Source organism: Branchiostoma belcheri, unplaced genomic scaffold, assembly GCF_001625305.1.
Source record: "Branchiostoma belcheri isolate BF01 breed outbred unplaced genomic scaffold, Haploidv18h27 scaffold6, whole genome shotgun sequence".
Lineage (NCBI taxonomy): Eukaryota > Metazoa > Chordata > Leptocardii > Amphioxiformes > Branchiostomatidae > Branchiostoma > Branchiostoma belcheri.
This window is the reverse complement of record NW_017804242.1, coordinates 7210456-7222763: the sequence shown is the minus strand read 5'-3', so window position 1 is coordinate 7222763 and position 12308 is coordinate 7210456. Positions and strand designations below refer to the sequence as shown.

The following is a 12308-nucleotide window of genomic DNA, read 5'->3' as shown; positions in this document are numbered from 1 at the left end:
ACACCCATGCAGTATCCCCAGTCCCATTGGAGAACACGTGCAGACGCTGCTGCGAAAATACCAAACCCTATGTACGCCTCTAATGCAGGTAAAACATTTGTAGTCTAGATGTTTTCCAATTAATCAGAACCAACAGCTTGTGGGGACAAAACGGCACCGGACGAGTGCCATTCCGGCCCTGGTGAATTTGCTAAATAAACTCCAATGAACTGCATCATGTTTGCCCTGACACTAACACTAACTGGTTTTGTTACCTCTTTGAGAGTAAATCTTAACAATAATCTAAAAACCAACTGTATTTTATAAGCATGTCCAGAAGTAATTTATAAGATATAGAAGTAATTTATAAGATATAAATTTATTGGTTCATTTGCAAATCTTAACAATTACTTAATATGCATTGGTATTTTACAAGTATGTGTATAAGCAATTTATAACTGATCCCTACCAGACAATGCTACATATGAATATTGCTTTGTATAGTATTTGAGTAATTGTCCTCATAATTTCTAATGATTGAACACGCCAATTTTAACGTTGTATTATATTGTAACGATTTTAATTGTAAATGTGTAACTACTTAAGTTAGACTGACACTCCTCACAATTCAGCCCGTTACGGCTGCCAGGAGGCATTCATGTAACAACTAAAGTTCTAATAAACCAGTCTACTACTAGCCTGGGTACCATCCGGATTTTCGCTACGCAACGCTTGAAAAAAATGTTTTTTTCAAGCGTTGCGTAGCGAAAATCCGGATGGTACCCAGGCTAGTCTACTACTACTACTACTACATCTTTTCCAACATCTTGTCCATGTTACTTGTATTTAAAATCCTAGCGTTTCTAAATAACTGTAATGCATGTTATAATTTTCCTACAGGTGCCACACCCGCGGACCAAGCCCAGACTAATTACCAGGCACGTGCTGACGACGACGCAAACACACACGATGCCACGTGCTACTCTAAAGCAGGTAAATCGCCTCAAGACCTTATCTTTTTTAGTATCTTGTTTTCCATTGCGTGGCGCAGCTAGCTCGTTTGTGTGACGGAGTTGTTTTTAAGTGCCGCGCGAGTGATTTGTCTGTAAAAAATAGGCTTTGTTCACATAAAACCACCTGAACCGCGATTCGGGTAACGAGCATTCCTCGCACCTGGTCCAAGGGCCACGCTGTGTTTGTTGTTACTGACTCAATATTACCATTTTAACCCTGTCTAGACCAAGCTTTTTTTGGAATTCGTGGGAAGGGGAGGTGAGGATGGGGGTGTGGAGGATGGGGGTGGAAGGGGGAGTGGCGTTGAGGATGGGTTTGGAAGCTTAAGGGGGGAGCTGGGCTCATGACTCCCTCAGAACTTGTGAATAGTATACTGTATGGCCACTAAATTTTCAGAGGATGGTGTGCAAGTGAAAATAAATCATTGCAATTTTGATGTCATTATAACATAATACGACGTAATTATGACGTCATTAATGTAATTTTATTGGCCAAATCCGTCCAGATAGGTTACGTTCGTGAATATTGCTCATCCAGGGTACGTAGTAACCGCAAGAAAGTAATTTAGTTTTTTTTCAAACTGGATAGAGTTTAATCTGCAGACGTTTCGGGTGTTGATCCGACACCCTTCATCAGTACTAGTGAATGTTTACAAAGAAATTTTCAAAACGAGAAACAAGTTCTCAATAAACAAAACGGTCCAATAGTTCTAAAGCGTGTTCTAAATAAACAAAAGGTAACTGACAAAGGTTCTAAATTTTTATAAATATACATTCTAAAAAGAGTAAACAAAGAAGGAAATAAGGAAAAACGAAATGAACTAAAATACGGCAAAATACAAGTCACAAGTGTCTGAATAAATGTAAATTCGTTGTAAAGCGCTGTCCCAAGATACTGAAAGATCAAATATCATCCCCCCCATTCAACGAAGACCGAAGAACATGCTCATAGATAGCCTCCCCGCTCAAACCATCTGGACTCAAGGTCCAAAATATAAGTATTATCTACATGAAAGGAGTGTCCGTTGTGATTGTTGAGGTGGTGGTAAATGGCAGATGAGAAACCACTGAAACTTGCGCTGCAATGTTGTTTATACCTTTCCTTCAGAGGCTGGCTGGTTTCCCTGATATTTATGTCCTTGCATTGAGGATCGTCGCACTTTAATCTGTAGATTACATCCGACTTAATGTAGTTTTTGATTATGTCCTTGGGATGTACCAATCGTTGTCGTAGGGTGGAGTATGGTTTGAAGTTGGTAGCGGTGATATGGTTTTGCATGATACGTCGATTATTCTCCAAAAGCCCTTGTATGTACGGTATTGTGATGTTGACAGTTTTAGTTCTTATTAGTTTCGATCTTCTGCGAGGGGGTACTTTAAGGCCTTGTTGAAAGTCCAATGATTATATCCATACTTCGATAATGCCATCTTTGTTGTTGTTTTGTACGCTTGACGCTATCCGACATCAAAGTTGTCGCGGGTACTTTTAGTGATATATGTCAAAAGTGTAATTGCATTTTGGGGACATGTGTCCAAGGTATTCCCATAGCGAATTTCAGGTTAGTCGGATTTAATACCAGGGCTCTGGATCACAAAAGGTACAATTTTGCCTGAAAATTGCCCGAACCATTCAACAAGCCTGTATGCAAAGAAAGAAAAAAAATCTGAGGTACTAGCCACTCTACTTTAATGCCAAATTCCATGCAATAAAGAAATTGAATTCAATAACGAAATAGCAGGTGATTGAGGAGAAGGAGAAGAAACACTAGGGAAAACAACATTTCGTGATGTGGTAAAGCCATAAAAATTGTCTTAACAATACAAATTCAGTACTTTTTATTGGCTCCAATAGAGAAAATAAAATGATAATATGTCCACAGTCGTTATACATTACTATAAGTTTAAGTTGATAATAAATTATTGAACAATTATATACTTTATTATTAGACAATGTGAATTGTGGTATCAATATAAAGATATTCTTTCGCAAAAGATCTATGCTTCCTGAAATTCCTATTTATTGTAGGGAAATTATTTAGTGACATATGCCTTTGCATATCTAGCCCCCTTACTATTTGATTTAATATATTTAATCGATCTTAGACGATGCCAAGGGAATAAGACGACTCTGGAATAAGATAAAGCTAAGAGTAAGAAAGGTTCACTGGATGGCACTGGGCTTTGCACTACTGGGGATATCGTCACTTATCACCATGTCGATCATTCTCCCTAGTCTGGTACCTGGAATCAAGGTAAATAAACAAGCCTTCTTTTTAACAAATTAAAATCTTTGCAAAAGTGAATATATGTATGGGGCAGTTTTTTTTCTACTAGCTTTATACTGGCTTTTTTCCCTCCAACATACCCATTATATGCTATAGGCCAATGATGCGCTAAGGTGTTAAAAAGCTGATTTTATGGATAATTAATTTGTTAATTAAAATATTTATTCAAAAACTGCTATCTATCATAATTACTACTACATGTTTTTGTTTCATTACTATTATTTTACATTTGTAAAATGTTGGTGGAAGATCCCGGACAAGCCGTTCTAGCTTTTTATCTCCCCCCTGCATATCATCGTTTCTTATGCTCATACTACTTTCTTTTGTTACGTACTATGTTCATGCTAATTTTACTACATGCTCTTTTTATTCTTTATATGAAAAGGGAAAGAAGAAAACAGGCTTTGGTATTTTATTTTTTCTTTGTTTGGTGAGTTTTTTAAGGACATTCCTTTTTTTACCAATCAGGTTTTATTTGACCGTTATGTATCTTTGGTTGTCTGACTAAATAGAATCATGTATTCTGGGCCCCATCTGAGCTACTACAAGCTGAATATGCTACCCAGCTCTTTATGATGAAATGGATAAATAAATAATCATATTATGATAATAATATAAATTCTAGAATAGCATACATCATATGTAAACACCATTCTTAAGACGCAAGAACATCAGAATGAAACATAAAGTCACCCAGGTATCAATACAATTGAGATGCTGTGGGAAATGTCCAGTGTTCTGAAATGACAATGGAGCTATACAAAATTTAGGTGAATCATAAATCGGAGGAAGACATTGGGATCGTCTCGAACCAAATTCAGCCGACTGTCCCATGGTCGACATTATTCTACAATGAAAACCTCTTCCCCGCCAACTATACCACTGAACCTTCGTTCATAATGGATTCGTTTGCCAACACCAATCACGTCACAGAGGACTTACCTACAACCCTCAAGTTTGTAACAAGCACTGGTAAGACATATTCTTATAAGCCATGAGGCAAAAGGCTAGTAAATATTATTAATGACACCAACCAAAAAATAGTCCAAATCTATTGCAATATGGCGACAAACAAATAGGGGGGCAGAAGAATTTTGAGGTCATTAGCCTTGTTATATAAAATCTAAGGTTACGAAACATGATAACACAAACAAAAATATGTCTTAGTGTTGTATTCAAAAGTATTACTTATGTAGACTTGCACAGACAGTTAACTAGCACTCAATATTACTCTGTAAAGCAATGCTAATGCTGAGGTCACATTTCCAAACCGGGGCCCGGCCGGGCAGTCTTATGGAACGAAAATTATGATACAAAAGACAACAAAATACAAGAGAAGTTCAAAAGATCATCATGAGTACAATTTTTGTATATTCCTGATAAGAATTATTGATTTTTTGTTCATACAAACAGCCCGGCCGGGCCCCGGCTTGGAAATGTGACCTATGCATAAGCAACTAAGTAGAACACAGAAATAGATGGTAAAATGAATTAATTGTGCAAATTTGAATCACATTTTTTCTAATTTTGTGAACATTTTAACACGAGATATTTTTGTCTTTAACTAAACAGACGTCGATGAGTGTAAAGAGAATCCATGTGAACATGGACGCTGTGAGAACAAAGATGGCGGATACAATTGTACCTGTTCACCTGGTTGGACTGGACATGACTGTGAAAATGGTAAATCCATTGAATAAGCAGTCAATTACTAAATACCAGGTTTCTCTTTTTTAAGACTGGCGCTTATTTGTGCAACATTTATTAGATTTTTTTTTATTAACATGTTAATATTTTAACGATGATGTTTTATTGTCATGTCTATGAAACAGATGTCGATGAGTGTAAAGAGAATCCATGTAAACATGGCCGCTGTGAGAACAAAGATGGCGGATACAATTGTACCTGTTCAACTGGATGGACTGGTCAGAACTGCCAAAATGGTGAGTCCATTGACTTAGCCGTCATTCTTTGAATGCAATGTTTTTTCCCTATCAAATGTATGTTGAAAATGATTGAAAGTAGTGTTTTTGTGCAACTAAATTCAATGCTTCCCTTTAATCAATGTATGTTAAAACCGATCGAGAATCGTTGTAGTATTTGTAAAAAATATTATGTGTTATTGCTATAATTACAATACAGATGTCGATGAGTGTAAAAAGAATCCATGTGAACATGGACGCTGTGTGAACAAAGTTGGCGGATACAATTGCACCTGCTCACCAGGATGGACTGGACATGACTGTGAAAATGGTGAGTCCATTAAATTATCAGATAATTACTAAAAACAATGTTTCTCTTTTTGTTCAATATATAGTGAGCTTGATTAAGACTGGCATTTATTTGTGCAACATTCATTAGATTTTTTATCATGTAAATATTTTAGCGATAATTTTTTATTATCATTTCTATGAAACAGATGTCTATGAGTGTAAAGATAATCCATGTAAACATGGCCGCAAACGAATGACTTAGCTGTCATTTTTTAATGCAATGTTTTCCTTATCAAATTTATGTTTTTCCGTATTAAATTTGTGTTGTGCTATCGAGAATCGTTGTCGTATTCGTTAAAATATGATCTTTAATTGTTATTATTACAAAACAGATGTTGATGAGTGTAAAAAGAATCCATGTGAACATGGTCAATGTGTGAACGAAGATGGCGGATACAACTGCACCTGCCCACCTGGATGGACTGGACATGACTGCCAAAATGGTGAGTCCATGATCCAATGACTTAGCTGTCATTTTTTGAATGCAATGTTTTCCTGAATGTTTTTTTTTCTAAATCTATGTTGAGCTTGATTGAAAGTAGTGTTTTTTCGTGCAACATTCATTGGATTTTGATTTCTCATTAATATTCTAAAGATGATATTTCATTGGTATCTTTTCAAAACAGATATCGATGAGTGCATGAAGAACCCATGTGAACATGGCCGCTGTGTGAACAAAGATGGCGGTTACAATTGTGTCTGTTCACCTGGACAAGACTGTAAAAATGGTAAGTCCATTGAAAAACTAGTTAATTAACAAATGCCAATTTTCCTTTTTTTAATGATATATAAAGCTTGATTGAGACTCATATTTATTTGTGCAAAATTTATTAGATTTTAAACTTGTGAATATATTAAAGCTGATGTTTTATTGTTATCTTTATAAAACAGATGTCGATGAGTGTAAAGGGAATCCAATGGCATGTAAAAATGGCCGCTGTGTGAACAAAGATGGCAGATACAAATGTACCTGCTTACCTGAATGGACTGGACAGAACTGCCAAAATGGTGAGTCCACTGATCTTGGAATATCAGTTGATTACTAAATGGAATGTTAATGTTTCTCTCTATTGAATATATGTCGAGCTCATTTGAGGCCAATGTTTTATTATGCAACATTCATTGGATTTTTTAAAATTTAATGAAATGTTTTAAACATGATATTTTATTGTTATCTTTACGGAACAGATGTCGATGAGTGCAAAGATAACCCATGTAAACATGGCCGCTGTGAGAACAAAGATGGCGGATACAGCTGCATCTGCTCATCTGGATGGACTGGACAGAACTGCCAAAATGGTGAGTCCATTGATCTTGGATTAGCAGTTGATTACTAAATGGAATGTTTCTCTTTATTGAATATATAGTTAAATATACAGTTAAGGCCAATGTTTTATTATGCAATGTTTATTAGACTTTGTAACATTTTATGAATGTGTTTTAACATGGTGTTTCATTGTTATCTTTACAAAACAGACGCCGATGAGTGCAAAGATAATCCATGCAAACATGGTCAATGTGTGAACAAAGATGGCGGATACAAGTGTGCCTGCTCACCTGGATGGACTGGACATGACTGTGAAAATGGTGAGTCCATTGATCTTGGATTAGCAGTTGATTAGTAAATATAATGTTTCTCTTCATTGAGTATATGTCGAGCTGGCTCAATAGAGGCCAATGTTTTACTATGCAGGGTTTATTAGATTTTTTAAACATTATGTTTTATTGTTATCTTTACGGAACAGATGCCGATGAATGTAAAGACAATCCATGTAAACATGGCCGCTGTGTGAACAAAGATGGTGGATACAACTGTATCTGCTCACCCGGATGGACTGGACAGAACTGCCAAAATGGTGAGTCCACTGATCTTGGATTAGCAGTTGATTACTAAATGGAATGTTTCTGTTTATTGAATACATGTCGAGCTTAATTAAGACCAATGTTTGATTGTGCAATGTTCATTACATATTAGCATTTTCTGAGTATTTTAATTAAACATGATGATTTATTGTTACCTTTATAAAACAGATGTCGATGAGTGTAACGAGAATCCATGTAAACATGGACGCTGTGAGAACAAAGATGGCGGATACAAGTGTACCTGCTCACCTGGGTGGACTGGACATGACTGTGAAAATGGTGAGTCCATTGAATTAGCAGTTAGTTACAAAGTGCAATATTTCTCTTTAAAATCATTTATATATGTCGAGACTAGTGTTTAATTGTGTTAAATGTTTAACAACTTGTGAATATGTTTTACTATTATCTTTGATACAAAACAGATGTCGATGAGTGTAAAGAAAATCCATGTAAACAAGGCATCTGTGCGAACAAAGATGGCGGATACAACTGTAACTGCTCACCTGGTTGGATTGGACATGACTGTGAAAATGGTGAGTCCAATTAATAAGCAGTTAGTTTCTAAATGTAATGATTTTCTTTAATCAATATATTTTCAGCTTGTTTAAGACTTGTACCTAATTGTGCAATATCCATTTGATTTTTTAACATGATTACTTATTGTTATCTTTTCAAAACAGACGTCAATGAGTGTAAAGAGAATCCATGTAAACATGGCCGCTGTGTGAACAAAGATGGCGGATACAATTGTGTCTGCTCACCTGGGTGGACTGGACAAGACTGCAAAAATGGTGAGTCCATTGCATAACCGGTTAATCACTAAATGCAATGATACTCTTTAATCAAAAAAATGTCGAGGGAATCAATGTGAGCATGGCCGCTGTTAAACAAGATGGCGGATACAATTGTACCTGCTTACTAAATGGACTGGACATCCTTTCTTTCTTTATCTATTATAATAGGGATACGTTTAAAAGATTCCAGAGATTCATCTATGCACTATTCATATCTACTGTATAATTTTATTTTGAAATCCAGTTACCTTTGCCAGAATGTTTTTAGCATTAATACGTATCTTTGTATGCATGTACATATATATATGTATGGAATTTAGCACAATAACTCATAAAGGTGTGGATTTATTGCAATGAAACGTAGTAGATGGGTTTACATATTTAAATACTAACCCGTCTGGCGGCTAATGTTATTGTACTGTGGCGAACCCTGTTTTTAGATAGGTCCTGTGCTTAGGAAGAATGGAGGTTAGTTTGGGACTCTTGATAACTCAAGAATCGGTTGAAGGATGGTCTTGAGTTTTCGGTATGTAGACACTGATGATTGAATTGGCTATGTTACAGTTCTGCAAATGGAGGTCTAATTTGCATAACTTTTCTACATCTGTATGTGGACTGATTTACCTACGTTTTAGTGATAGATGACATAGATGAGTGCATCACAAATCCCTGTCAACATGGACGCTGTATGAACAAAGATGGCGGATTCAACTGCAAATGCGACAGTGGATGGGCTGGACAGAAATGTCAGCAAGGTGGCTTCACTTTTGTACATTTGTGTTTGTCTATGTGTGTGTTTGCTGGTGTATGTTGGGGGGATGGGGTCTGTGCATTTATAAATATTTTGGTAAATTTTTGGCGGACATGGACTCCTCTGCGTATACAATATGGTGGACACAATAATGTCTTTTTCCTGCTCTATTGGACGGACTGAAAAGGACTGCAAGCAGACTGAAGTGTTTATCGTCACCAAAGACAAATAGTTGATATTCCTCATTATTTATCAATATCCCTAATCCCTTATCTTCCTATTCCTGGAATCCAGGGCCTGGATACATCGAATGGTACATGGTGCAAACACAGGTTTACAGAATTAATTGTATAATCATTAAAAAAACTCGAAAACGTGTAATAAGACAATTATATACTCTTTTATAACACAGATATTAATGAGTGTGCTGGAATACCATGCAGACATGGACACTGTGAAAACAAGGATGGCGGATACAAATGTATTTGCTTACGTGGATGGACTGGAAGCAACTGCCGGAATGGTACGTAATGTGCAAAGAAACACCTTTTTTTCAAAAGCTGTTGATTTTTACACTTTTACTTTTGAACATTAATACAGTGTTTTGTTGCTAGTTGTCTTAAGTGTATCTTTTTAGCGTTACCAACTCCTGGAAACATGGAATGCACTGAATGGAAAAGGTAAACATCTCTGTACCGTCAACAAAACTGTTAGACGTGAGCTCCAAAAATGTTTTATTTTGCAGTATCTGTGGCAAATCGAGACAGATATTTAATGGACGTCCTGTACTAAGGCACATTACTTCCGTCCTTTGTTCTACAGACATAAATGAGTGTGTCGAAATTCCCTGTAAACATGGCCGCTGTGTGAACAAAGATGGCGGTTACATGTGTAACTGCGACCCTGGTTGGACTGGAAAGAACTGTCAGCAAGGTGGCATCCTTTTTATGTGTGTATGTCCGTGTGTGTGTGTGTGTGTGTGTGTGTGTGTGTGTGTGTGTGTGTGTGTGCGTAAGTAGGTATGTGGGATTGTAAGAATTATTATACTAGTGGATTTTAGATTTTACAAATATATTTATTTTGTTACGAAGATTTCTTACAAAACATGTTTAGACTAGATTTGAAGCAAAGACTCTTGGACAAACAAACTAATTTTAGTTTCGGGCCTTTTAAATCCTGTTCGGAAAAAAAATCACAGGTTTCCGAACCTCCTGGAGTAACTTCCTCCATTATTATCATGAAAGTTGCATGTTTAAAGTTAAAACTTTTGTTCCAACATAAAAATTCTCTCACCTAGAGCTTTTTACCAGTCACTCTGGTCTTCCCCAGTAGACTGACCCAGTGAAGCCCCCTACATTGAACCGCTACGGGGGTCGACATCGTCTACCAGATACCTTTGACCCAGTGTTGACGTCACACGTCAAAGAAGCCACGTGACAAGCTTCACTGGGTCAGTCTACTGACATCCTCCTTCGCAGGGCTAAAATCCTCCGGTTCCTTCCTTCGGGTTTTAGCCCTGCTATTTACCGCTGACAGTTTGACTTTTGGTGACGTCACCGCCAAACTGCTGTCAGCCAATCAGAGAATTTGCGCACCGAGCTTTGCGCAAAAACCGCAAAGGTCGCTGGGAACCTATTAGCCAATCAGGTTACGTCTTACATTCCCATGTTGGGACAGGCCAAGATGGCGGCTATTACAGATACTAGAAGTTTCGTGCGAGCCGTGCAAGATTTATTTGGAGTCGAGCGGCTTCGTGAGCATCAGCAGTCGACGCTACGGGCGCTGCTTGATGGCAGGGACGTTTTTCTGAGTGTGCGGACAGGAGGAGGGAAGAGCCTGTGCTATATGGGCTTCCCAGCAGCGGCCAAAGCCCTGGCCAAAGCCGAGACAGAGTTAGGGCAAGCCCCCCGACATCCGTCTTGGCCAGCCGGTTAAGTTTTGCAAAGCACTCGCGGCAGATGGCGCTTGACAGCCCTTTCCTCGTCCAGACTTTTTTGTCAGGTGTCACGCGCAAAATCTGCCGGATCTGTGCGTGAAGGGAGGTCACGTGAACTGAAAACAGCGAGCGGTAACTTTTTGGAACGACCCCCTTCCCACAAAACAAGCAAATCTTGGTTCCTCCCCCCTCAGCACGCTCCATGCTTCTCTGTTGTTGTTATTCTACCGCGCCGCCATTTTGTAAAGTTGTAATCTTGGCGCTGATTGGTTTGTGCCAAATAAGGCAAGCTCATGAATTATTTATAAGTGACGTCACCAAAAGTCAAACTGTCAGCGGTAAATAGCAGGGCTAAAACCCGAAGGAAGGAACCGGAGGATTTTAGCCCTGCGAAGGAGGATGTCTACTGAGGAAGACCAGAGTGACTGGTCGAAAGCTCTAGGTGAGAGAATTTTTTTTGTGTGTTGGAACAAAAGTTTTAACTTTAAAATTCCTCCATTCTTGTCTTTCCTAGCCCAACCATGTCCTTCTTCTTGGACTGAGTTTAACAATCACTGCTACAAGTTAATGGTTGAGCGGGCTACCTGGTCTGCAGCAGATAACCAGTGTCAACAGCAAGGCGCAAATCTTTTATCTATCACAAGCGCTTACGAGGGCAATTTCATTAAACGTTCCATCATTAAAGGTGGGTATCATACAGCATATTCCGATGTACATATCTAACATCTAGTCTCATATTTGGCTTTCGAGTTTTTAACTTTAAACTCTAACTTAAGTAGATGGGCGCTAATGTACGCAAACTGGGTATTAGACACCAGTCAGAAGCATGGAGTCGATATTGTCGATATCTGAAACGATATTGTCGGCCAAGAGTAGTTGCCGAGTGCTTTTGTATTAATAATTAATGTGATAGTAATGATATTCCTTCACAGTTTGATAAAGGCATTGACTTCAGTACCTTGTAAAGCATGAACATGATTATTATACTATATAAAGTTTTAAAAGCACTAGAAAGGCCGACATTTGAGCCATTGCTCATGAGTAAATGCAGCATGGCTTCACCACATCCGAAAATGGACCTATCCCCCTCCCACACAAATGAATTGTCCCTACGTCACCCCTGTTCCAAATGTGGTGTTCCAACAGTCTATACCCCCATGCAGCAATGGAATCTTCCAATACCTTTTGCTGTTGGAACATGTAGATAGACGGGATCCATGCCACCGTGTATGGGGGTAAAGATTGTTAGAACACCACATTTTGAACAGGGTGACTTAAAAACAATTCATTTGTGTGGGAGGGGGATAGGTCCATTTTTGGATGTGGTCATTCCCCCTGTATCTGCTTGAAGACGAAGCCACTGTGCATCAGCTCGAAGATACCCATGCCACCATGTATCTGCTTGGAGATTGCA

The 12308-nt window shown here is 38.1% G+C and overlaps 1 protein-coding gene across 1 annotated transcript; it reads left to right on the top strand.

The window, feature by feature from the left end:
- Positions 1-4176: 4176 nt before the first annotated feature.
- LOC109482329 (fibropellin-1-like) lies at positions 4177-11436 on the top strand. The gene is made up of 17 exons (XM_019785010.1): positions 4177-4249; positions 4850-4960; positions 5110-5220; positions 5420-5530; positions 5883-5993; positions 6442-6558; positions 6739-6849; positions 7027-7137; positions 7296-7406; positions 7582-7692; positions 7836-7946; positions 8094-8204; positions 8849-8962; positions 9371-9481; positions 9781-9891; positions 10781-10856; positions 11409-11436. The coding sequence occupies exons 1-17, from the start codon at positions 4177-4179 to the stop codon at positions 11434-11436; spliced, it is 1740 nt and encodes a 579-aa protein (XP_019640569.1).
- The last annotated feature ends 872 nt before the right edge of the window (positions 11437-12308 follow it).